Genomic DNA, 27,913 nt, shown 5'->3' with positions numbered 1-27,913 from the left:
ATAAAACTAACCTTAATAGAAAACGCAAACCAAGTAAAGTAAGTCTAACTGATCAAATTATTAATTCGGACCTTATCGTTTAATGAATTTTCAAAAGCAAGACCTCGAAATTATGCAAATTTTTAAGCTATACACTGCACCTTCCAAAGCGGTACTTTCTCCTTAAAAAATGTAAGAGCCTAGATGGAGCCCATAATGATCGTGTACCATCTTTTGGCAAAAATAATTTTTTCTACTTTCTCACAAAGTTTAAGAAATAAAAAAAGTATTTTAAAATTTAAGGTCTAATATATGTCTTAGACATTCAGTGATTAATGAAGTGGATTTAGGAAAAATGTGTCCCATAAATAGACACAAAAATGTCGTATCAATAATTATGACGCACTTAATTCCTCTAAAGTGAAATAGAAATTATCAACCGACATGATGAACCTTTTTAATTGTTCATTGACGTCGTCCAACTAAGTACTTATTGCGAAATATTCTGTTTGATATTATCCATAACTCTTTATAAAAGCCACAGCCATTTGGTTCCTCACATTCAAAGAGAATTTTCCCGGTATGGCGTGTATTGCTAGTTTTTCTCCTCTTTTTACCAGTACTTGCTTTTATTTCTTAAAAATTTAATTAACATTACTAAATTACAGTTTCTTGAATAAAAAATTTCATATGGACGGAAAGAAATTAGAGTACAAGGGCAAGGAGGCAATGAAAGAAATTGAGAGACTAACGAAGAACGCTGATGAAGTTCAAGAGGGAATTCTAAGAGAAATTTTATCTCAAAATGGGGAAACTGAATACTTGAAAAAATTCATAGGATCAAAAGATAATAAACAAGTCTCAAAATTCAAGAGTCTTGTGCCAGCAGTTACTTACGAGGATATTCAGCCTTATATCCTACGAATTGCTAATGGAGAAGACCCTATTCTTATTTCTGCGAACCCAATCACTGAAATGCTTTGCAGGTATATATTGGGTTTGCTTTCTATATATATAAATTAGTTTGGTAATTCTGAGTTTCTCTGTTTATTTCTTCTTTCGACACATGTAGCTCAGGGACGTCAGGCGGGGAGCCGAAGTTGATGCCTTCAATTGCTCAAGATCTCGATCGTCGAACGTTTCTCTACAATCTCATTATGCCTATTATGAACCAGTTAATTTCACACTTCATTTTGTCATCCTTCCCTTGCAGTATTAATTTTCTCAGATTCTAGTCAGTTTTTTAGCAGAGCTAGCTAGCTAGTTTGCATGTTACGTTGCATGTCTCATGCAAGCAGAAATCCCCCCATTCGTTTCGATAATATTAGTTCCAGGGTGATGGTATATATAGCTCTTGATAGGTGGGATATATAGGAAAGTACAGTTTCCAGATGGATTAGCAAAAATAATCGATAGCCTATTTGTGAGGCTTACCTAGTAAAAGTAAAACCAATAGGTGTACGACCACATGTTTATAAATAGACTCGTCTCACTGGTTAATCAATACTAGTATATGTTTTCACCTAATAAAATTACATAACCATGGTAAATTGGAAACACTCTGTGCAAATACGTTTTTACCCTTACTTAGTCTCATTTGCTTCATACTGAAGTTTAATTCTTGTGTAGAACTGTTTTTAATTTGTACTCTTGATTTACTGTTTTAATTTGGTGCTCTACACTAATATTTAATCCTAATTATTTGACCAGGTACATACCAGGACTTGATGAAGGTAAAGCCATGTTCCTCTACTTTGTCAAGGCAGAAATGTCTACACCTTGTGGCATACCAGCAAGGACAGTACTAACAAGTTACTACGAAAGCAAGCACTTTAAATGTCGATCAAAGGATCCTTATAACGATTTCACAAGCCCAGACCAAGCTATACTTTGTTATGACAGTAACCAAAGCATGTATTGCCAGTTACTAGCAGGACTTGTCTATCGCCACCAAGTCCTTCGAATCGGGGCCGTTTTCGCCTCCGCCCTCCTCCGTGCCATCTCTTTCCTCCAACGTAATTGGCAAAATATGTGTCATGACATTCGAACGGGCCAATTAAACGCCATGATCACTGATGTTTCTTGTCGATCTGCTCTGTCCAATATTCTTTCGACTTTAAACCTAGATTCTGATATCGTTGCAGATGAGATTGAGGAAATTTGTGGGCGTTCCTCGTGGAAGGGGATAATTTGCCAACTTTGGCCTAAGGCGAAATATATTGAGGCAGTGGTCACAGGGTCCATGTCACAATATATACCAGCTTTAGAGTACTATAGTGAAGGAAAATTGCCTTTAATTTGTACAATGTATGCCTCGTCTGAATGTTACTTTGGTGTCAATTTGAAACCCATGTGTAGGGCGTATAACTGCTTCTTCAGGTACAATTTATTTGTCAGCGTTTTGGACATGTATAGGCTTTCCAACCTTGTCCAAATTCCACGTGCAGTGTCTTCATCAATGATGTTATTTACCACATCATCTGATAAGTGCAACCTGATTGCACTAGCAGCTCTTTCATCCAAGTCAGCCCAATCCTCAGCTTTCATGGTATCAGGCTTTTTGGAATCAACATCTAGAACCTTGTGTAATCCTTGTTGGATGAGCAGATCTCTCATCCTTCTTTGCCATGTTGAGAAACCGTTATCTCCGTTGAATTTTGCTACCTCGTACTTTACTCCGGACATTTTTATTTTTCACCAAGTATAGTACTACCGACAGTGAATAGTATTTCAGTGAACGAGCAGAACCTGTGCTCTGATACCAGTTGTTGGGAATAAACCCCTTACCAAAATAATATTCACGGTAATAAAGCGGAATAATAATGTAGCACCGAGATACGGTAATTAACAAGAATAAAAGAGTAACAATGACACCAAGATTTTTACGTGGAAAACCCTTCTGAATAAGGGAAAAAACCACGACCCCGAGAGGAGCAACTGATATCACTATAGTAAGGAATTTTACACTTTGTAGGTCGGAGATAAATACTCCAAAGACCACTACAACACTCAAAAGAAATAACCCTCTTTTGATATTCCCACCTCACTACAATATCGCTCACTCTCTATTTTCCTCACAGACTATTTTCTTATACCTTGTCTGTGAAACCTCACTCTTTCTTTCTCTCTTTGTTGGTGTGAAGAAATGAGAGTTGAAGCTCTCCTTTTATAGCCAAAGCTTCACCCTCTAAAGCCTACAATATTTGACAATTTACACACATTTTTCACAATTCAACAAAGTTGGCTACCAAACCAAAGAAATTCAACAAGGTTGGCTACCAACCAAACCAAGTCAACAAGGTTGGCTACCAAACCAAAGAAAACTCTTATTAGGCACATGCCTAATACTTCTTCAATGAGATGGACATCATCAATCTCCCCCTCCAGTCTCATTCATCTAGAGGAGGTAGCACTGTCTTCTAGTTTGAGTGCATGCCGACAAGTTCTTTGCATAGCTCGAACTTGTTCCTTGGTACCACCTTGGTCAGCATATCTGCGGGATTCTCACTTGTAGAAATCTTCAAGACTTTTAGAGATTCATCATCTACCATTTCTCGAATCCAATGATATCTCACATCAATGTGTTTGGTCCTTGCATGGTACATAGAGTTCTTGCTAAGGTCTATTGCACTTTGACTGTCACAATAGACGACATACTCCTTCTGATGCAATCCAAGCTCTTGAAGGAATCGTTTGAGCCATACCATCTCCTTGCCAGTTTCTGTAGCGGCAATGTACTCTGCTTCAGTTGTTGAAAGTGCAACGCACTTCTGCAACTTAGACTGCCATGATATAGCTCCCCCTGAAAATGTAAACAAATATCCAGTAGTGGATTTTCTGTTGTCAATGTCACCCGCCATATCAGCATCTGTATAGCCCTTCAAGATTGGATCAGATCCTCCAAAGCACAAACAATCTCCCGTGGTACCTCTCAGGTACCTGAGTATCCACTTGACTGCTTCCCAATGTTCCTTTCCAGGATTTTCAAGAAACCTGCTGACAACACCAACTGCGTGAGCAATATCAGGTCTAGTACATACCATTGCATACATCAAGCTTCCGACTGCTGAAGCATAAGGAACTTTAGCCATGTTCCCTTTCTCCTCCACTGTTGTAGGACAACATCTTCTTACTCAACTTTAGATGACCAGCAAGAGGTGTGCTGACTGGCTTAGCATTCTTCATGTTGAAGCGTTCTAGTACACGTTCAATGTACTTCTCCTGAGATAGCCACAACTTTCTACTTGTTCTCTCTCGAACTATCTTCATCCCTAGAATTTGTTGTGCTGGGCCCAAGTCCTTCATATCAAATGACTTGGACAGATCTCCTTTCAACTTTGCTATCAACCCCTTGTCTTTTCCTACAATTAACATGTCATCCACATACAACAACAATATAATAAAGTTATTCTCAGAAAATCTTTTGAAGTATACACATGGATCAGAATAGGTCTTTAGGTATGTTTGACTTTTCATGAATGAATCAAACTTCATGTACCACTGCCTTGGTGCCTGCTTCAATCCATAAAGACTCTTATTCAATTTGCACACCATGTGTTTCTTTCCAGCTACTTCAAATCCTTCTGGCTGCTCCATATAAATCTCCTCTTCCAAATCTCCATGAAGAAATGCAGTTTTCACATCCAACTGCTCCACTTCAAGATCTAGGCTAGCTGCTAAGCTCAAAATTGTTCGAATAGAAGTCATTTTAACAACGGGGGAGAAAATTTCGTCAAAATCAATACCTTTCTTCTGTTCGAAGCCTTTAACCACCAATCGAGCTTTGTATCTGACCAGCTTGCCATCTCCATCTTTCTTGAGTTTAAAGACCCATTTGCATTTGAGTGGTCTTTTACCCTTTGGAAGTTCAACCAGCTTGTATGTGCCATTTTTCTGGAGAGATTCCATCTCTTCTTGCATAGCTTTCATCCACTGGTTCTTTTCTGGATGGGACAACACCTCCTTAAGACTTTCTGGCTCCCCCTCATCACTGATGAGGACATACTCTGTGGAAGGGTACCTGCGTGACTCTACCCTTGGCCTCTCTGATCTCCTCAGAGGTTGAGGTTGTTCTTCTCCCTGAGTGGGGTGCTCCACTTCCTCGACACCTTCATCAAGTTGCTCCCCCTGCTCAATAACCTCACCAGGTTGCTCCCCCTGCTCGGCAACCTCGTCGGTCGTACTTTCTGCACTTGTGGGATTGTTAGAAGTAGAAGGAATAGTAACAAAGTTAGGAATTATACCATTCTTCGCCTTTTCTGACATATCAGCAGCAGTTCCAACTTCACTTTCTCGGAAGACTACATCTCTACTTCTGATGACCTTCTTCTTTACAGGATCCCACAGTCTGTACCCGAACTCTTCATCTCCATATCCGATAAATATGCAGGGAACAGATTTATCATCCAGCTTTGTTCTCTGCTCTTTTGGTACATGTGCAAAAGCTCTGCAACCGAACACCTTCAGATGCGAGTAGGACACCTCCTTGTTGGTCCAGACTCTCTCTGGGATTTCAAACGCCAACGGAACTGATGGACTCCTATTGATCAGGTAACAGGCTGTCTGAACTGCTTCACCCCAGAATGACTTAGGCAGTTTAGCCATTCTGAGCATGCTTCTCACCTTCTCCACAATGGTGCGGTTCATCCTCTCGGCTACGCCATTGTGCTGTGGGGTTCCAGGAACTGTCTTTTCATGTCTGATCCCATGACTTGAACAATACTCTTCAAATTCCCTTGAAGTGTACTCACCTCCATTGTCACTTCGGAGACGCTTTAGCTTTCGACCCGTCTCCCTTTCTACTAGAGCATGAAACTTCTGGAAAACTTGAAACACCTGATCTTTGGTTTTCAAAATATAAACCCATAATTTTCGTGAAGCATCATCAATAAAAGTAACAAAATATTTGTTACCGCCCATTGATTCAATTTCCATTGGGCCGCAAACATCAGAATATACTAAATCAAGTATATTCAATTTTCTTTCAGACGATGTCTGAAATGAGACTCTATGCTGCTTACCAAATAAACAGTAGTCACAAGGTTTTACAGTTGTACCTTTGGCATAAGAAATGAGTGATTTCTTGGCAAGAATCTGCAATCCCTTCTCGCTCATATGACCCATTCTTTTGTGCCATAAATCTACAGAAATCTCATCTTGTGCCGCGTTCAATTCACCTTGGCATATTTCTGCATTTGTCCTGTACAACGTGCCACGAGCAACTCCCTTTGCAATCACCAATGATCCCTTAGTGAGTCTCCACTTTTGATTTGCAAAATAACTCTCGTATCCATCTCGGTCTAAAGCAATTCCCGAGATCAAGTTCATCCGCAAATCAGGTACATGCCGCACATCCTTTAGAACCAATGTGCATCCGACATTTGTCTTGATACAAATGTCACCAATCCCCGCAATCTTTGAGTAACTTGTGTTACCCATTTTCACTGTGCCGAAATCACCTGCTACATATCTGCAAAAAAGATCTCTTACCGGTGTGGCATGGTGAGATGCCGCTGTGTCAACCACCCATTCCGACTCTGGACCTGACAGGTGCATGCATTCCTCTTCCTCATTTATAAAGAGGACAACATTATCATTATTTTGCACCATGGCGGCTGTGTTGTCGTCATTCTTCTGGCCACTGGTTTCACCTTTGCCCTTCCTTGGATTTGGGCAATCTCTTTTGAAGTGACCTGGTTGATTACAGTTGTAGCAATTTCTGACTCTTGATTTGGATCGGTTCTTTGACTTCCCACGAGCTCCGGATCTACCATAGTTGTTCGAACTCCTTTGATAACTCCTGCCTCTACCTTCTGTGATGAGAGCCTGTCCTTGATTTTCAGGCTTCTTTCTCATCTTCTCATTGAGTAGAAGAGCCGATGTGACATCTTTCAACTCAATAGTAGTCTTACCGTGCAGGATGGTTGTTGCCAAATTATCGTACGAAGATGGCAACGAGTTCAATAGCAAGATGGCTTTATCTTCTTCCTCGATTTTCACTCCGAGGTTGGCAAGCTGTGTGATTAGTCCGTTAAACACATTTAAATGTGACAAAAAATTCGTACCTTCACTCATGTGTAGGGCGTATAACTGCTTCTTCAGGTACAATTTATTTGTCAGCGTTTTGGACATGTATAGGCTTTCCAACCTTGTCCAAATTCCACGTGCAGTGTCTTCATCAATGATGTTATTTACCACATCATCTGATAAGTGCAACCTGATTGCACTAGCAGCTCTTTCATCCAAGTCAGCCCAATCCTCAGCTTTCATGGTATCAGGCTTTTTGGAATCAACATCTAGAACCTTGTGTAATCCTTGTTGGATGAGCAGATCTCTCATCCTTCTTTGCCATGTTGAGAAACCGTTATCTCCATTGAATTTTGCTACCTCGTACTTTACTCCGGACATTTTTATTTTTCACCAAGTATAGTACTACCGACAGTGAATAGTATTTCAGTGAACGAGCAGAACCTGTGCTCTGATACCAGTTGTTGGGAATAAACCCCTTACCAAAATAATATTCACGGTAATAAAGCGGAATAATAATGTAGCACCGAGATACGGTAATTAACAAGAATAAAAGAGTAACAATGACACCAAGATTTTTACGTGGAAAACCCTTCTGAATAAGGGAAAAAACCACGACCCCGAGAGGAGCAACTGATATCACTATAGTAAGGAATTTTACACTTTGTAGGTCGGAGATAAATACTCCAAAGACCACTACAACACTCAAAAGAAATAACCCTCTTTTGATATTCCCACCTCACTACAATATCGCTCACTCTCTATTTTCCTCACAGACTATTTTCTTATACCTTGTCTGTGAAACCTCACTCTTTCTTTCTCTCTTTGTTGGTGTGAAGAAATGAGAGTTGAAGCTCTCCTTTTATAGCCAAAGCTTCACCCTCTAAAGCCTACAATATTTGACAATTTACACACATTTTTCACAATTCAACAAAGTTGGCTACCAAACCAAAGAAATTCAACAAGGTTGGCTACCAACCAAACCAAGTCAACAAGGTTGGCTACCAAACCAAAGAAAACTCTTATTAGGCACATGCCTAATACTTCTTCAATGAGATGGACATCATCATCTACAGCATTTAACTGCTATCTTATCTTCGGTTTCTTTTTATCTTGTGTTGTTACTACTTGTTACCATTTTTTCTTCTCATCATTTCTTTAGTCGAGGATCTATCGGAAATAATCTATTTGCCCTTCCAGGTTAGGGTAAGGCTGCGTACATCTTACACTCTCCAGTGGGAACTCATTGAATTTTTTTTTTGTTGTTGTTGTTGTACCATGCCTAAATCACTAATCTTCTTTTCTGTCTTTCTACTTGTTCCAAATTAATGTCTTTAGGACTGTATCGGTATCGCATCGGAGATGTGTTGCAAGTAACTGGATTCCACAATAAAGCCCCTCAATTCAGATTCATTTGCCGAAGAAACGTGGTGCTCAGCATTGACAATGACAAGACCAACGAGAAAGACTTGCACAGGAGCATCACCCTCGCCAAGAAACTCCTGGAGCCGCACCAAGCTCTGCTCGTCGAATACACCAGTTACGCCGACGCCTCTTCCGTGCCAGGGCACTACGTCCTCTATTGGGAAATCGTTCACAGCCATTCCATCGTGAACAAAGGTGTTGACAACAAAATAATTTAGAACTCTATTCTTGTTCAAAGTGCGTATGACTTTTATGATCTGTTTTGATTAGGAGTGTCAAATTTAGCCCATGAAGTTATAACATAACTCATAGAGTTTGGACATGCATATATCCATTGAGAGGATCATGTTGGGCATATATAGCCCAATTTAGGTAGGTCATTTTAAAAATTAAGCCAATTGATTGCATACATAATCCCAATATAATTGACCCATAAATCAAAAAATAGAAAATTAAGTTATGCTCTTAGAAGACATTGGACGGGCTATGACCCAACTCGTCTATTGATTCAATTCGTTTCTCATTTGATAGGCCTTAGTATTGAAAAGAAAGTGCACGAATTCCCCCGCACACATTAGACACACCAAGCACAAATTCTCTATTCTTAAATGGGACAAAAGTAGTAGTTATATGCTTCTAGTTGATATTTGCAAGGATTTCTCCTTTCTAACGTAACATTAGTCTTTCTCTAACAGATGTCAATGTGGAAGCACAAGTAGTTGAAGAGTGTTGCATTGCCATTGAAGAAGAGCTTGACTACATATACAGACGCTGTCGGACGAACGACAAGTCCATTGGGCCGTTGGAGATTCGATTGGTGAAGCCAGGCACTTTTGAAGCGCTAATGGACTTGCTTATAAGTCAAGGTGGATCCATTAATCAGTACAAAACTCCAAGATGCATTATCTCCAATGACTCTGCACTTCAACTTCTAAATTCTAATGTCAAAGCTTCTTATTTCAGCCCAAGGGAACCTTCTTGGAAAGCTTCATCCTCCTAACAAACTGTTAATAATCTGTATTTGTAAAACAATTCTGGAGAAAATAAAATAACATAAACAGAAATGTAAACGAAATAACAAAAACCAATTCGAGCCCACTAAATTCACAATGTTTCCTTAAGGAATTTAATCCCCTCCAAGTACCCAAGGTTATTGATTATTTCCTCCCATGATAGAACGAATTACACACTGGTATAGTGGTAGCTCAAACCCTAGTGTTTCAGCGAACACAAAGTTCGGTAGCAAATCACACTTACTGTTGCTTTCTTTGAAGCTAAAACATGCAGAAGAAAGGAGAATAACTCAGAAAATTCATATGGAAATTCTGAGCAGAATAATCTTGTATTTATAGCCAAAGTTTGGCTGAAATCTGAAAAGGTGCAACTCTTCAGAATGGCTGTTTATGCAAACGGCCAGCATAAATGTCATAACATAAATAGCTATTTACTCAACAATAAAGAGGGAAAATTGAAGAGGGTAGTTTAATTTTCAGTTACACAACTGAAAAACGGATTGGAGGATTTAATATTAATATTTATTTTAATATTAATATTTTATTATTAAAATAAATATTTAATAACATTTCTGTTAATATTTTACTATTAACAAATAAATTTGGTCCAATAAAATTAATCAATCAATCATTTGACCAAATCCAAATCCGAATCCGAATCCGAAGCCGAAGCTGAAGCGAGCCGACCCGAGCAACGACGACGACGTCGCAAGGCTTTCCCTCTTCTTAAATCTTTAAGAGCTAGAAGAAGAGCAATTGCTTATATACCCATAAAAAACCTCTTCCTCTTCCAATATGGGACAATGTTCCTTCATCAAGGGGGGAAACTTAAAATTTTCATTTCCCTCCATTTCTCATTCACCCTCTTTTATGCCTCATTAATGCTTAAAACCCCCAACAATGCCCCACATGAATGGAGAATGGCTATATCACGAAAATATGCATGAAAAACTGTGTGATTCGCAAGCAATAATTAATTGCATCTGGATAAGTAGGTTTCCCTTTGAACTTTCCGTAGTGAACTTATGTCGGATATACTTGATCTATCGGTAGATTTGATATCTTTGAACCGTCTTTTGGTTCTCATTGTTGTGTTCGTTTCAACTGTGAACACCGCCTGGTTTCATAAGTGCATAGAGAACTATCCTTGCAAAATTCTCCTTGAAGCGGCTAACACTTCACACTTACATAAGTAATTCCTAAACGTGTCATCCCGTAGATACACTATTTGATATACCCAGTATCAAATTTAGAAATCATTAAAAAGCCTTAATGCTTTATCCTTGGTACTGAACATTGTCTCATCACGAGAATGGACTAAAAGTTTAGTTGACAATATTGAACCGTCATTAATAACTTTGTTTGATCTCCTTGAACCTAGATCTTGGGATCTCCAGTCTTCTAGGTAGAGTTACCGCCACTATACCTTGTTCTCAGCCATAGTCCCATTCCCCTTGATGATTTCTCAACTACCTCCCTAGTTAGGCCTTTTGTAAGTGGGTCCGACACATTATCACTTGACTTTACATAATCAATCGTGATAATTCCTCTAGAGAGTAATTGCCTAACGGTTTTATGTCTTCGGCGTATATGACGAGATTTACCATTATACATAACGCTCCCAACGCTTCCAGTTGCCACTTGACTATCGCAATATATGCATATTGGTGTCAACGGTTTGGGCCAAAATGGAATATCTTCCAATAAATTTCGCAGTCATTCAGCTTCTTCACCGGCTTTATCTAAGGCTATGAATTCAACCTCCATTGTAGAGCGGGCAATACAAGTTTGTTTGGACGACTTCCAAGATACCGGTCCTCCACCAATAGTGAATACATATCCACTAGTGAACTTGGAATCAGTTGATCCGGTGATCCAATCTGCATCATAGTATCCATCAATGACCGTAGGATATTTACTGTAGTGCAAAGCAAAGTCCTGGGTATGTACTAAATACCCCAAAACTCATTTCATGGCCATCCAATGAGATTGACCTGGATTGCTCGTATATTGACTCAATTTACTTATAGCACAAGCTATATCTGGTCGTGTACAATTCATGATGTACATTAAGCAAACCAACACACGAGCATAATCCAGTTGTGATATGTTTTGGCATTTGTTCTTTGCTAATGCAAGATTCATGTCAATTAGAGTCTTTGCAACTTTAAAGCCCAAGTGCTTGAATTTTTCAAGTACTGTATTAATATAATGAGATTGTGACAATGCCAGACCTTGAGAAGTCTTATGGATCTTAATTCCCAGAATTAAATCAGCAACTCCCAAGTCTTTCATATCAAACTTGCTAGTTAGCATGCGCTTAGTCGCATTTACGTTGGCAATGTCATTACTCATTATCAGCATATCATCCACATATAAGCAAACAATGACTATGTGATTTAGAACATTTTTAATGTATACACATTTATCACATTCATTTATTTTAAAACCATTTAACAACATTGTTTGGTCAAATTTTGCATGCCATTGTTTGGGTGCTTATTTTAGTCCGTAAAGGGACTTAACAAGTCGACATACATTCTTTTCTTTATCTAGAACCACAAATCCTTCAGGTTGTTCCATGTAAATTTCTTCCTCCATCTCTCCATTTAATAAGGCTGTCTTAACATCCATTTGATGAATTTCAAGACCATAAGCTGCAGCTAACACTACTAACGTTCGTATGGACGTAATTCTTATAACTGGGGAGTATGTATCGAAATAGTCAAGACCTTCTCGTTGTATATACCCTTTGACCACAAGTCTTGCCTTAAATTTGTCAATAGTGTCATCATCTTTCATTTTCTCTTAAATATCCATTTGGAACCTAATGGTTTATTTTTAGGAGAAAGATCAACTAATTCCCATGTATGGTTGTTCAGTATGGATTCTATTTTACTATTGACTGCCTCTTTTCAAAACAATGATTCCGAAGAAGACATAGCTTCTTTAAATGTTTGAGGCTCATTTTCCAATAAGAAAGTCACAAAATGTGGTCCAAATGAAGTAGACGTTCTTTGACGTTTACGATATCTTGGATCCTCCTAATTAAGTGTACTTTCTTTTATTTCTTTCCGAGGTCATTTAGACCCTTCACCGATCGACTCACATTTATTTTTATACGGATATATATTTTCAAAGAACTCAGTATTATCTGATTCTATAACCGTATTATTATGAATGTCGGGATTTTCTGATTTATGAACTAGAAATCGATATGCTTTACTATTAGTCGCATATTCTATAAAAACACAATCAATGGTTTTCGATCCTATTTTTACCCTTTTGGGTTTAGGAACTTGCACTTTTGCCAAACACCCCCACACTTTAAAATAATTCAAGTTGGGCTTCCTTCCTTTCCATTTTTCATATGGAATGGATTGTGTTTTGCTATGAGGTACTCGATTTAGTATTCGGCTAGCCGTAAGAACGGCTTCCCCCCACAAGTTCTGTGGCAAACCAGAACTTATTAATAATGTGTTCATGATCTCCTTTAATGAACGATTCTTTCTTTCCGCAATCCCATTGGATTGGGGCGTGTAAGGGGCTGTTGTTTGATGAATAATTCCATATTCTAAACATATTTGTTCAAAAGGAGATTCATATTCACCACCCCTATCACTTCTTATCATTTTGATTTTCTTGTTAAGTTGCGTTTCAACTTCATTTTTGTATTGCTTGAATGCGTCTATTGCTTCATCTTTACTATTAAGTAAGTAAACATAGCAATATCGAGTACTATCGTCAATAAAAGTTATGAAATACTTCTTTCCACCGCGAGATGGTATTGACTTCATGTCACAAATATCTGTGTGAATTAAGTCTAAAGGATTTGAATTCCTTTCAACCGACTTATAAGGATGTTTAACATACTTAGATTCCACACATATTTGACATTTTGATTTTTCGCATTCAAACTTAGGCAATACTTCCAAGTTTATCATTTTTCGCAAGGTTTTATAATTGACATGACCTAAACGTACATGCCATAAATCATTTGACTCAAGTAAGTAAGAAGAAGCTGAAGTTTTATTATTAGTTTCAACAACTATTACATTCAGCTTGAAAAGGCCCTCAGTAAGGTAACCTTTTCCTACAAACATTTCATTCTTACTAATCACTACCTTGTCAGATACAAAAACGCACTTGAAACCGTGCTTTACAAGAAGTCCAGTAGAGACTAAGTTCTTCCTAATCTCGGGAACATGAAGGACGTTGTTCAAAGTCATGACCTTGCCAGAAGTCATCTTGAGAAATATCTTACCGTATCCTTCAATTTTTGCTGTAGCAGCATTTCCCATAGAGAGCGTCTCTTCGGGTCCAGCAGAAGCATATGTAGAAAATGCTTCCCTCACAGCACAAACATGGCGAGTGGCTCCAGAATCAATCCACCACTCCTTTGGGTTTCCTACCAGGTTGCATTCAGAAAGCATGGCGCACAAGTCATCAACATCATCATGCTTTTCTACCATGTTTGCTTGACCCCTTTGCTTGTCTTTCTTCCGAGCACGACACTCCGTAGATTTGTGTCCGGTTTTCCCACAGTTGTAGCAGTTTCCACTGAACCGCTTCTTGCTTGGGTTGTATTTCGGACCAGAAGCCTTCTTTCTCTTTTTGTTATCTTCAACAATATTTGCTCCCATTATTGTTGAATTTCCACGGCCTCTTCTCTCAGCAGCTTTGTTGTCCTCTTCGATTCTCAATCGAACAATGAGATCTTCAAGGGACATCTCCTTTCGTTTGTGTTTCAAATAATTTTTGAAGTCCTTCCACAATGGAGGCAACTTCTCAATTATTGCTGCTACTTGGAATGCTTCATTGATGACAAGACCTTCAATGAAAATTCCGTTAGTAAAATTACTAAAAAATTTACTTTCAATATCAGTATTTATTTGAAACATACCTTCAGCAAGGAGATCGTAAATAACCACTTGCAATTCCTGGACTTGGGTAATAACAGACTTGCTATCTACCATTTTGTAGTCCAAAAACTTTGCAGCAAAGAACTTCTTCAACCCCGCATCTTCGGTTTTGTATTTCTTTTCAAGCGCAGTCTACAGTTCTTTTGACGTTTCCATGCCACTGTAGACGTTATACAAAGTATCCTCCAACCCGCTTAGAATATAATTCTTGCACAAAAAATCTGAATGCTTTCACGCCTCAATCACGAGAAAGCGTTCAGTTTCTGGAGTTTCATCAGACAGCACAGGAACATCTTCCTTGATGAATTCTAGAGACTTAGAGTAGTCAAGTAGAAGAACATCTTTTGCTGCCAGCGCTTGAAATCAATCCCAAAAATTTTTGGTTTCTCCGCCGGTGCAAATGCTGTCGGTGTTGTTCAGCTCATTAAGCCATTGGCAGTCACCATTGGAACAGCTTGGTTCACATTATCATGAGTCATTTCTGTAAAAGAATGATACAAACGTTAAAATCACGTAGATTTTAATCTCCAATAGAGTACAAAACCACAAAGGTTTTACTCTCCAGAAACAGTGAGTACAAATACAGAAACTATATTAAATTCCTTAAGCTTGTTAATAATCTGTATTTGTAAAATAATTCTGGAGAAAATAAAATAACATAAACAGAAATGTAAACGAAATAACAAAAACCAAATCAAGCCCACTGAATTCACAGTGTTTCCTTAAGGAATTTAATCCCCTCCAAGAACCCAAGGTTATTGATTATTTCCTTCCAGGATAGAACGAATTACACACTGGTATAGTGGTACTTCAAACCATAGTGTTTCAGCGAACACAGAGTTCGGTAGTAAATCACACTTACTGTTGCTTTTTTTGAGGTTAAAATATGAAGAAGAAAGGAGAAGAACTCAGAAAATTCGTATGGAAATTCTGAGCAGAATAGTCTTGTATTTATAGCCAAAGTTGGGCTGAAATTTGAAGAGGTGCAACTCTTCAGAATGGTTGTTTATGCAAAACGGCCACAACATAAATGTCATAACATAAATGGCTATTTACTCAACAATAAAGAGGAAAAATTGAAGAGGGTTGTTTAATTTTCAGTTACACAACTGAAAAACGGATTGGAGTATTTAATATTAATATTTATTTTAATATTAATATTCTGTTATTAAAACAAATATTTAATAACATTTCTGTTAATATTTTACTATTAACAAATAAATTTGGTCCAAAAAATTAATCAATCAGTTGACCAAATCCAAATTCGAATCCGAGCCGAGCGACGACGACGCGAGGCTTGCCCTCTTCTCAACTCTTTAAGAGCTAGAAGAAGAGCAATTCCTTATATACCCATAAAAAACCTCTTCCTCTTCCAATATGGGACAATGTTTGACCAAATCCGAAGCGGAAGCCGAGCGAGCTACGACGGCGGCGGCGTGAGGCTTGCCCTCTTCTCAACTCTTTAAGAGCTAGAAGAAGAGCAATTGCTTATATACCCATAAAAACCTCTTCCTCTTCCAATATGGGACAATGTTCCTTCATCAAGGAGGAAAACTTAAAATTTCACTTAAAAATTTCATTTCCCCCCATTTCTCATTCACCCTCTTGTAAGCCTCACTAATGCTTAAAAACCTCAACACAAATTTATTCCCTTTTGATTTATTAAGCTAACAACCAAGTTGCAGTTTGAGGATTGTAGCTCTAATTACAAACTCTATAGGCTTGTATTATTAATTAGTGTTTTTCATGATTTTTGGGAAAGCTTCTTTCAATAATCTTTAATCAGTACTAGTGGAGCATCATCGTGCTCTAATTGATGTTGAATGCTCAATTAATTGCCATTTAATTTCTTGCTTCCTAAGCTCCAAGTTTATATTATTTATTTTTTATGAATTATAACGCCTAAAGGCTCGGATCCTATACACATATAGAATACTGTATTCAGTAGGAGAATTTTATCTGCAATTACATTATAAGTAATTTGATTGTGTAAAAAGAAATGTACCATATACACAACAACATTACATGAATAACTCTATTTAAAAGAGTGAAATCTCTCGCGCCTTTAATTATATCAAGTTAGAGTTGAACAAACTATTAATAAGTAGAAATTCCCAACAATTACCGCAATTATTTTCTAGAAGATTGCATCATCGAACCATTCTTCTCTCATTTCAATAAAAGAAAGAGGAAACTACATTTTATACCCACAAAAATCAAAAATTTACTCGCTTTTACCCATTTTGAAAATAGTTACAGTATCTACATACCCCACCTATATTAATTACCCGGCATCCCTATCACTGTTTCTCTGTAATTTTAAAGTTTAAAGTTTTCTTATATGTTACCCTGTTTTTCTCCCTATTTTCTCTTTCTTCCTTTTACAACATTAATTCTCATATTCTTCCAATAAGCAATTCCTTTTATTCTTAAATTCTCTCTTCCATATATCATTAGCAAGAAAGTTAAGTAGGAAAAAACTTTCAGTGAGTCTTATCCTTTATCCAATAGAGAAATCTTACAAAGTAGTGGATCCAAATTTAGATCTGAAGAAAAAAATGGAATTTTATGTGTATGAGTTCAAGCTTTTAGGTCTGAATCTTCAATAGATCGATCTTCATTAAGATATGCAACCCAAGCTTTCCTTATGATTTTTGTGTGTATGAAGACCCACCATTGTTGAGCTTGAAGCTTCTAAAACGGAAATTTTATTTTGAAGATTTATTGTTTGATTTGATGTGGGTGCTATAAAATATTGCTTAAAGTACCTTCGTGTAGCTTCCTAAATATGAATTTTTATGTGTGTTTGAATATCCACCATTGTTGGCTTGAAGCTCAATTTTTGTTTTTGAAGATTTCTTATTTTATTCAAAGTGGGTGTTATTAAATATTGCTCATAGTATCTTCTAGAAATTCATACTTGATCATATTTGAAGTTGATTTGAGATGATTAAGATCGAATATTTTCACTGAAAATAGAAGAAGAACACAGTTACTTAATAGTATACTGCTACGGTATACAATATGTTGTAGGGGTATATAGCTATATTGTAACAATATACTGTATTGTATACCCAAATAGTATACAAATATACCATTTTAGTATACAATTCATTTCAACTATATACCCTATTAGTATAGCTATATACTATATTGGTATCATATGCTAGTTGAATTATTTTTTGGTTGTGTTAGCTGCATTTAATTGGTACAAAATTTGATTTTCTTTTAATAATAGTAATATAGTACAATATCTTGAAATACCTTATTATATTAATATGTGATACCCTATTTTTTTTTCTCTTTATGCATGTGTGTTATAGGGGTATATCCAGATCTGTAACAACTATAGGGGTATTAAATTACTAATTCATACCATGAAAGTCTGGGAGAGAGTGGTAGAAATGAGAGTGCGAAGGACGGTGTCTATTTCAGACAACCAGTTCGGGTTCATGCCGGGGCAATCTACCACAGAAGCTATCCACCTTATTAGGAGGATGGTGGAACAATACAGGGATAAGAAGAAGGATCTCCACATGGTGTTTATCGATCTAGAGAAAGCGTACGACAAGGTTCCTAGGGAGGTCTTATGGAGATGCTTAGAGGCTAAAGGGGTCCCAGTTGCCTACATTAGGGCGATTAAGGACATGTATGATAGAGCTAAGACTTGGGTTAGGATAGCAGGAGGCGATTCAGATTATTTTCCGGTTATTACGGGGTTGCACCAAGGGTCTGCATTCAGCCCTTTCCTATTTGCCCTGGTGATGGATGCTATAACGCATCATATTCAGGGGGAGGTGCCATGGTGCATGCTATTTGCTGATGACATAGTCCTAATCGACGAGACACGATGCGGCGTCAGCGAGAGGTTAGAGGTTTGGAGACATACCCTTGAGTCCAAAGGTTTCAGGTTGAGCAGGACGAAGACGGAATACCTTGAGTGCAAATTTGGGGCAGAGCCGACGGAAGCGGGAGTGGAAGTGAGGCTTGATTCTCAAGTCATCCCTAAGAGGGGTAGTTTCAAGTACCTGGGGTCGTTTATTCAGGGGTCCGGGGAGATCGACGAGGATGTCACACACCGTATAGGGGTGGGGTGGATGAAATGGAGGTTAGCGACGGGAGTCCTGTGTGACAAGAAAGTGCCACTGTTACTGAAAGGTAAATTTTATAGGGCAGTGGTTAGGCCTGCTATGTTGTATGGGACCGAGTGTTGGCCGGTGAAGATCTCACACATCCAGAGGATGAAAGTTGCAGAGATGAGGATGTTGAGGTGGATGTGCGGGCATACAAGGAAGGATAAGATTAGAAATGAAGATATTCGAGAGAAGGTGGGGGTGGCCCCCATGGAGGACAAGATGCGGGAAGCAAGACTCAGATGGTTCGGGCACATTCAGAGGAGGAACACTGATGCACCGGTGAGAAGGTGTGAACGACTGGCGGTGGTGGGTACGAGGAGAGGTAGAGGGAGACCTAAGAAGTATTGGGGAGAGGTGATCAGGCAGGATATGGCGCGACTTAGGGTTACTGAGGACATGGCCCTAAACAGGGAATTGTGGAGATCGAGCATTAAGGTTGTAGGTTAAGGGAAATTGTGATGTCTTTTTTACAGCGCACTAGAGTGAGACTAGCCAGTTAGAAATTAGTCTTAGAATGCTATTGATCAACTACTGATGATGTGCTTTATCTTCTGTGTATTAATACCTTACATCTTTCTCGTATTTCCTATATCTCTTATATTGCTGTTACTTTATTTTTTATGGTATTTATGTTATGTTATGGTTTTTATGGTATTTTATGTTGTTTTATTATGAGTATATTGATAGTACTAATATAGTGTCTCTTGTTGCCTCTTCGAGCCGAGGGTCTCCTGGAAACAGCCTCTGTGCCCCTTGGGCTAGAGGTAAGGTCTGCGAACATATTACCCTCCCCAGACCCCACTTGTGGGATTACACTGGGTTGTTGTTGTTGTTGTTTATGCATGTGTGTTATGTAATAGTAGTATAGTTATATAGTTGCCGAAAATTAACTAGTAAAAAGGTATACCATGTTGGTATAGTTATATGTCATATTGGTATCATATGGTAGTTTGAACATTGTTTTGGTTGTTTTAGCTGCATTTTAAGTGAATTGTATTATGAAATTATTTATATCAACATGAGTTGCAATAATGCTAGATTTTTTGTGTGCCGATGGACATAAATTATGTGTATTAATAGTTTTTTAGTTATAAGAAATTGTTGAAACGACCCCATACAACTATATACCCTCTTAGTATACGAAATGAACAAGTTGTTTTGTGAATATTTAGCTTGCAATACGAGTATGTAATTTTCTCATACTTTTATTGGGTCCTTTAATGTTTTGGTAGAGTAGTATAGTCGCAGATAGTTGTAGCAATATTCTAGAGAAATCATATGCTCTGTTGGTATATATATATATATATATACCATATTGGTATCACATGGTACTAGAAGTATTTTTCGCTACTTATACTTTTGTTCTATTTTTAAATATTTTATTATCATTTTTATTCTAACGAGTATATATGGAGATTTGGTTGCCGTAGATTATGTTTTCTTGCTCTATAACTGGTTGTATTACTGCCAATGGTAGAGTGTGTACTGATATTTATAGGGAAGGAGGTCAAGGTTTGCATGGCAATCACGTGTTGATTCTTAAAATCTGATTATGTAATTTATGGTGCTCAATAGCAGTCAATGTGATACTTAAAATATTAGATCAAGTGACAACTGATATTATTTCAGTTTAATAATTAAATTTAAAAAATGAGAAAGAAAAATAAAATAAAAGGTATATTGTACTAGTTATATTTTAAAAAATGTGAAAAATATTTACTAAATATTTCTTATTGTATAAAAAACAATAATAATAAAAAATAGTAAAAACGGTAAATAAAATTAGATTATGAAGAAAAAAGCAATATAAAAAAATTAAATAAGTTAGAAAAGGAAAAAAAGAAAACAATAAGAAGAAAAATAGAAAAAAGAAAAGCAGAAAAGAAAAAGAAGAAGAAAAGAAGCATAGAAATAAAAAAGAATTGGAGAATAAAGAAAAAATTCCCTACAAAAACTACTATGGATAGGAAATGTAATTAGTTTATGGGTAGAAAAACAAATGGATAGACAATGGTAAATAGTTTTGTTTTTGTGGGTAACTGTGTCAAAAACCCCTAAAAGAAAGGCCCTCAATACAAGATCTCAGAGGAATTACAAGCAAGGCAGTGAGTCCAAAGTCATGAACTTAATTATACACTAGGTGGGAGCAATTCTCCAATGAGATAAAAAGATCTAATCAAATTTGAAAAAGAAAATACTATTCAACCACATCTATTAGAGTAATTTATCCATCACATAGACAGTTGGGATGTGGCTGTGATTTATAACGGTAGAACTGCTTATATACTCCATGAAATACTACTATTCATACAAATACAGAAGAAGCTTTTCGAATTATTCACTTCACTCCAACTTAAATATATACATAATACGACCACTTACTAAAATTTAAAAAAGAAAAAAAGTAATGACATTATATTCTGAGAAAGTAGACATATATAGTTTTCCCATCCCAATAAAAAAAGGTACAACAACTGATTTTGAATTCTTTTATTTTTTTTAAGTATGGCTCCAAGACCCCACGAACATGATAGTTCTCATTGGATCTTCCAAATTAGAAATCTTTCTTCTTTGATTTTTGCTGCAAATATTATTGCACTCAGCTGCAGTACTCCCTAATTCCTTCTTGGAACTTTCCTTGGAATTAATGGCCGTTGTAATAGCTGATTCACAAGCTCCCCACAGCTTCTCCATCGTTCTCTTTGATTCGTTAATCAAAGAGTTATCTCCTGCAGGGAAATGGTGATGTTTCATTATATTTCTTGGTGTGTTGAAATATTTATTTAATTCTCTTAGCCTGATATTGAAGCTTCTAATTTAAGGCAAAGTGCAAGCAAATTTATAGAAAAAACTACTCCATGAAATGAGAAGCAGAGTAGAGGGCATATGATCGATAAGTCCACTTATTAAGCATATATTCCTTTTGTTTGTGGATATATGCTGTATATATCAGCTTGCTCCTATCAATAGACATAGTCACCCCTAGTCAGCATTTATGGTAAATATAGCATGGGCTGACCAGTTTTCGGACTGATCATTCAAAAATAGTCAGCGTTTGTAAAGTTATTAAAAAATAGCCACTATTTTGCTGCAACACGGAAAGTTCCAGCATAATATATTGGATATCGGTGTACCTGTGTATGAATTTCCATTCAACACGCGGAAAGTTCTACTATATTATACTGGACCGGTATATTATATTGGATATACGGAAGTTCCAGTATTCCAGTATATATCACTACAAAAGAACTTCGTAATAACGGCGGTTATTTTAGCTTGTTGCGGCGGTTTTAAACCGAGCCAAAGCCATACGACGGATCCCGGAATGCTAAAAAAGTGGAAAACTTCATCTTCGACATCGAACAATACTTTGATGCCGTGGGCCATTTGGAAGAATCCAAAAAGGTAGCGACTGCTGCCATGTATCTTCAGGGCGATGCCAAACTTTGGTGGCGAGTCAAATACGAAGCCATCAAGGCCGGTGAAGATACTCTTCAGTCATGGGACGAATTGAAGGTAGCCATACGCCTGCAATTCTTTCCCGAAAATGTGGAATACAATGCAAGGAGAAAGCTACGGGAACTCCGCCACACCAGATCAGTGAGGGAGTACGTGCGTGAATTCTCCGCACTCATGCTAAACATACGCGACATGGGGGAGAAAGACAAACTCTTCGCATTCATAGAAGGTTTGAAACCTCATGCCCGTATGGAACTACAGCGACAACGGGTAGACACCCTGCCCAAGGCCATTCAAGCTGCAGAATGCCTTGGCGACTATCATTTGGGAACTCAGAACGACAGGCCCCAGCCGTCTGTCCGAGGGGGATTCAACGGGCACCATCCCAGCAATGGTGGCCCAAGCAAAAGTGGGGGAGATCGGAGTGCATCCAAAACTAAGACTCCTCCCTCCAACAGCAACAGTGCTGCATCCATCAACAACAATCAGGGGAGAAAGCCTCCCTCAGAATGCCGTCATTGCGGTGGGGCACATTGGAACAATGAATGCCCAAACATCAAGGTCAATGCTCATCAGACTGTCGAGGATGAGACAGATGCATCAGACACATCCGAAGATGACCAGGTAGGCGCCTTCAATGCAATTGTTGGCTCTATCCCACATGCCTTAGCGGGGACCAGTGCATGTCCTCCTAAGAAAACATCAGTCCCGATCACCAAGAAAGGGAAAGAAAAGATGGACGAGAGACCTCCTAAACAAGCGAGGACCCTAATGTTCGTCGAATTGAAAGTGAACGGCAAGCCCCTTCACGCCTTGATAGACACGGGTGCCACCCACAACTACTTGTCATCAACGCAAGTAGAGCGCCTAGGTCTTGTTGTGCAAAAGAGCAAAGGCCGCGTCAAGGCTATCAACTCACCACCCCAGACATTGGGTGGAACAGCTAAAAATGTCCCAGTGAAACTTGGCCCATACAAAGGAAGCATCGACCTGCGCATCGCAATCATAGATGACTTCGACATCATAGTGGGTTTGGAGTTCATGAGGCAAACCAACACCATTCCGGTACCATATGCCAACATGCTCCTGATGATGGGAGAAAAAGGGGCCAAGCCCTGCACCATACCATGCTTTCCCATAAAGATGGCCGCTGAAAACATCTCGGCCATGCAGTTGGAGAAGGTAGTCAACAGACATGAACCCCAGGTTCAGGCTACCCTTCGCAGCAACAATCAGTCATCATGTCATCGGCCTCAAAAGACTGGTGACGCTCATCATCGTGTGAAGACTTGTCAGCCATGCCACAAGGACAAGTCGGATCACTCATCACAGCCGGGACCCTCGCAGCCATTACATGTCCCTCAGAGACCATGGGAAAGTGTTTCCCTCAGATTCATCACGGGATTGCCCCAAGTCGGCAATCTTGCATCCATCATGGTTGTCATAGATCAGTTCTCAGACTATGCAACTTTCATAGCAGCCCCGCAAAACATCTCAGCAGAAGATACAGCTCGACTCTTCTTCTCGCACATTGTCAAACATTGGGGCCTGCCCAAAAACATTGTTAGTAGGCGCGACTCACGCTTCACTAGCAACTTTTGGACCCATCTCTTCAGGTGCTTTGGGTCAACATTGAGTCACAACACAGACATCCATCCACCATCGGATGGCCAGACAGACCGGTTCGATGACATGCTGGAGGAATATCTCCGCAACTTCGCAACCGGATCACAGAAGCATTGGGTGAAGCTCCTGGATGCTGCTCAACTGTGTTTCAATTCTCAAAAGGACCATCATACAAACAAGAGCCCTTTTGAAATTGTTACCGGACAGCAACCGCTTCTCCCGCAAACGGTGAATGCATCAATCATGCCGAAATCTCCTCGAGCTGCCAACTTCTCGAGCGAATGGGAGCGCAACATGGGGATAGTGCGGAGCTATCTCATCAAAGCCCAAGAGCGGGCAAAACGGTTCACCGAACAGAAGCTTTGCTTTGCCCAACATCAACCAGGGGACAAAGTAATGCTATGCATCCCAAAGCGGTACTTGTTTGCAGAAAGGACCCATGACCCTCGCCTGCAACAAAAATACATCGGGCCCCTGCCCATTGAAAAACGCATTGGGAAGTCCACATACCAGGTCAAAACTCCATCCTGGTGGAAGATCCATCCAGTCTTCCATGTCAGCCGCATGCAATCATTGCTTCGCTACAATAGCAAGCTCAAAGAACAGAGGGGCGCAGACCTCCCATCCAACAACCATCAGAAACATCATCATCATCATAAGGCTCCGAGGACGGCGCCAACTCAGGTGGGGGAGAATGTCATGGGCTGCTTTCCAGACATGCCCCATGACCCCTTGGCCGCGCCCCATGGCGGCCTAGCAAGCCTCACAATGCCTAGCGCCATGGTCGGCCCCGTGGTCTTGGCTGCGCCAAGTGACAAGCGCGCATGTGCCTCTGTCGCCCCACCGATGCCTCTCGCCAGCGCCCAAGGGCTGGCCAATGACAACAGCGCCGCGCGCCCTGACAATGCCGCGCGCGCAGATCCTGATGCCTCGCCAGCGCCCAGCTGCAGGCCCATTCCAGCAGCGCCTCGCGCACAGACCCTGATGCCAAGCACCAGTGCCCAGCCTCAGGCCAGCACATCAAGTGTCGCGCGCGCCCACAGCAACGCGCGCGCAGACCCTGACCCGCAAGACAAAGATGCTGCCATCGGACTTAGTTTTTCCTTGTAATAATCTAAGTCCTTTTCATTGTAATCATAGACTAGTTTTCATCATTTTCATTTCAGTGTGCTTCTACAGCTTTATTAGGACTAGTCTTGTAATGTTGGTTTATTTTTTTAAGCATTATTAAGGGGGACCAAACAATCAAACATTTTTCAAGCAAGCATTTTCTGGTGTCTCTCCCCCTCGACACCGCATCATTGTAATCATCATTTTCAGTCATCAATAAAATCATCATCATCATTCAAAACCCAATTCTCTCTCAGCTTCCGCAATTGCTCACGACATTAGTTTTCCCGCACGGCACTGACAATCTAGTCTAGCGTGCGGAGGGGACCTCATTGGCGGACAACAACCGCACTGACATCGGTTGCTTAGCCTTACGTTGCCCTTCCAAAGAACATCAAGAAGGCGTTGCGTAACAGTTGCTCTAAACCGCCAATATATGCATAAATGGCGGTTCGACAAAACGCCGAAATTACGTGCGCCAAAAAGATAATAAGGCGGTTTTTGAGAACCCGCCATAATTGAACATTGCATAAAATGGCGGTTTTCAACTTTTAGAGGCAATTGTGTGCGGCACCATTGCCTCTAAAAGGCAGTTTGAAACCACCATAATTGTTTTCCAATTGTAAATTAATTTCCGCATTTTTTTCATTACATATATTTACACTGTCCATTGAAAGCTTCTCTATTACTTGTAACAGTTTTGACACAAATATAAGAGAATGATTACTTAAAATAAATCACTTATTGTACATAAAAACCATAAGCACTTCAAAATTACATCATACAATGCATTAAAATTCAAGGAGTAATATTTTAAATCAATTCAACATAAGGGAAATAACTATAATAAATCCTAGAGACGATGTTCAATGAACACTCATGATCTGCATAGTTATTTCCATGGAGTGACATTCTGGGCTGCTACGTGATGTGGCGCTACTTTTTATATCCTGTACTGCCTAAAAAATAAATAGAAGCAACAATCGATAAGTAACCAAAACTCAATCATAATGGATACAAAAGGATGGTAGTAACTAATTTGTATATTGTATCTGCATTGTTCACAAAAGGTGAAACTTTCTTCAATACAACTAAATACATAAGACTCTTTGCTCTCATAATTGCATACAAAACACATGAAAACCACAGTCTTCAATAAACAAACCAAACCAAAATAGGAGAAAGGTGATGTAATTACCCTTTGAGTGAAAACACAACGAGACTCGAGAAGCCTATGCACACTGTGCAGCCTTGATGGGCGAGCTGCATATGCAACATTATCTGCAGATTTAACCAAGCTTCAATTAACTTTGTTTGAAGTTAGGAGTTGAGATTACTGAAACCGCGGCGGAGGAAATCAAACTCTATACGAGCTTCATCGTAGACCAGAAGCTTCGCCATTCCTTCTCGTGTTCGAAGCGATGGCCTCGGCAAGAATAGGAGAGTAGAGAAGAGAGAATCGATAATTAAGGCGATAGGATGAAATGCCGACGACGGAGAGCGAAAACTGTAATGAATAGGGTTTATTTTGGGGAAAGTTCTAATTGGTGAAAGAGTGAGACGCTTAATTTAGATTTGTCCGCCGTAATATATGATAAACCGCCAGTTTACAGCTTGTATAATATGGCGACCTAAAAAGTCTCCTAGTAGGGTGCTTATTACGGCGGTTTTAGTTAACCGCCACATTAAACCGTCGCAAAATTGCCTATTTTTTGTAGTGATATATTACACTGGGGTTCCAGTATATTATACTGGAGTATTTTTCCGGATTTTGAACAGTATTTTCGTTCAGATTTATCTTTATATAAAAACTGACTAAATTTCGATTACTTTTGAAATTGTGGTTATTTTTGAATAATCACTTATAAATTTGGCTCTCTAGCATGATGGAAAAGCGATATATATTACTCTGGTATATATACATATTAAAAGAAAATAGAAAAATTAGAAAGAAATAATTTTAGATGATTTAAGTGTCCCGTTGGGAAAGATATTGGATTCCAGATAACGACGGAGGAAAAGTACTTATAGTGGAACAAGAATATTTTCTAATTGGCACCAGATTCGAGTACCAGATTAGAGTATTATCCTGGGGGATGCTTTTTCCATATATAAAACTAATCTACTGAATTTGAGATCAAGAACTGCCTTTCGGAAAAGAAAAAATATCTAGAATTGGAATCAGCTTGCTCTGTTAAGTTACACACATTCGGGCACTGTCCTGGAGTTTTACCGGTAGAAATGAAGGATTGCGTATATGTGTTCGTAACACGCAGCGGAAGACAATAACAATCTTAGGCAGATTTTTTCGTGTTTAAAATTTATTTACATGTCAATAGATTGGATCTAAGACGTACCTAGTGAAGAAAGTCTCGTTTCAAATTCTTCGATAGTGCGAAGACTCTATGCGTATCCACGCCGAGACCGATCCTTGCTATCAACTCTTTGATCAACGAAACCCGCGAACAAATTGAATGAAAAACTTGTGCTGAAATTTTTCTCAAAAATCTCAACTCAAAGATAGAAGAACAAGAAACAATTTTCTTGTAATTGTATTTTCTCTCTTGACTTTGTATTGCACTTTCACTTTCACGAAGTGGGTTTTCTTCTCAAGACTTAATAATAATGCGCCAAATTTTCTCCATCACCCTTTATATAGCATCACCTATAAACCTTTTTCCTATTTGGTTGAGTTAATGATTTACTTAGGATAAAAGTTTATACCTAAATAAACGTTTTTGGAAAATTTCGATGGAAAATTGAATTCTCATTCAAATTGGTATCGTGACTGCCAAGTCCTTATGGACTTTCCATAAGATCCAATTCCAAATTGAATTATAAGTACTCATAGTATTTTATATTAAAAAATTATAATCCCATTCTTAATGGTCTAAAGTAGTCGCACGTCCTTTATGGACTTCTCGTCAATCCAATTCATAATAGGATTTACTTAGAAGCCTTCATTAATATTTATATACGTACCTTAAATAAATAAATATTAATTATATATATTACATATATATATATATATATATCAAGAGATACATTTTAATTTTCTATTCCAAATAGAAAACTTCAAATTGTTCACAATATTAATTATATCCTCTGTACTAGCAAAGAATATAATAATATTTCATTTGGACTAAAAACTCTATTTGACTAATTAAATTATTTAATTTAATTATCAAATAATAAAGTAACTAATCATTTAGCAAAG

At 38.6% G+C, this 27,913-nt stretch overlaps 2 protein-coding genes and 1 long non-coding RNA gene across 5 annotated transcripts; 2 read left to right on the top strand and 1 right to left on the bottom strand.

Annotated features, from left to right (window-relative positions):
* The first annotated feature begins 540 nt into the window (after positions 1 to 540).
* On the top strand, positions 541 to 9,523 carry LOC104225623 (putative indole-3-acetic acid-amido synthetase GH3.9). Of its 3 annotated transcripts, XM_070156761.1 has the most exons (5): positions 541 to 965; positions 1,052 to 1,153; positions 1,690 to 1,712; positions 8,344 to 8,625; positions 9,126 to 9,523. In XM_070156761.1, exons 1-5 carry the CDS (start codon positions 670 to 672, stop codon positions 9,428 to 9,430), a joined length of 1,008 nt encoding a protein of 335 aa, XP_070012862.1. In that variant the 5' UTR covers positions 541 to 669; the 3' UTR covers positions 9,431 to 9,523. The 3 variants fall into 3 exon arrangements, with proteins under 3 accessions (XP_070012862.1, XP_070012863.1, XP_070012864.1); XM_070156762.1 differs by lacking the exon at positions 1,052 to 1,153; XM_070156763.1 differs by lacking the exon at positions 8,344 to 8,625.
* LOC138876922 (putative indole-3-acetic acid-amido synthetase GH3.9) lies at positions 1,226 to 8,210 on the top strand. Its single transcript, XM_070156166.1, has 2 exons — positions 1,226 to 2,358; positions 8,168 to 8,210. The coding sequence occupies exons 1-2, from the start codon at positions 1,721 to 1,723 to the stop codon at positions 8,208 to 8,210; spliced, it is 681 nt and encodes a 226-aa protein (XP_070012267.1). The 5' UTR covers positions 1,226 to 1,720.
* Positions 9,524 to 25,410: 15,887 nt separating the features above from the next.
* LOC138877128 (uncharacterized) lies at positions 25,411 to 26,258 on the bottom strand. The gene is made up of 2 exons (XR_011402452.1): positions 25,895 to 26,258; positions 25,411 to 25,655 (listed from the first exon to the last, which is right to left on the bottom strand). It is a non-coding gene; the product is annotated as an uncharacterized lncRNA (long non-coding RNA).
* Between the last annotated feature and the right edge of the window lie 1,655 nt (positions 26,259 to 27,913).

This window comes from Nicotiana sylvestris, chromosome 9, assembly GCF_000393655.2.
Source record: "Nicotiana sylvestris chromosome 9, ASM39365v2, whole genome shotgun sequence".
Lineage (NCBI taxonomy): Eukaryota > Viridiplantae > Streptophyta > Magnoliopsida > Solanales > Solanaceae > Nicotiana > Nicotiana sylvestris.
This window is presented reverse-complemented; position numbering and strand designations above follow the sequence as displayed.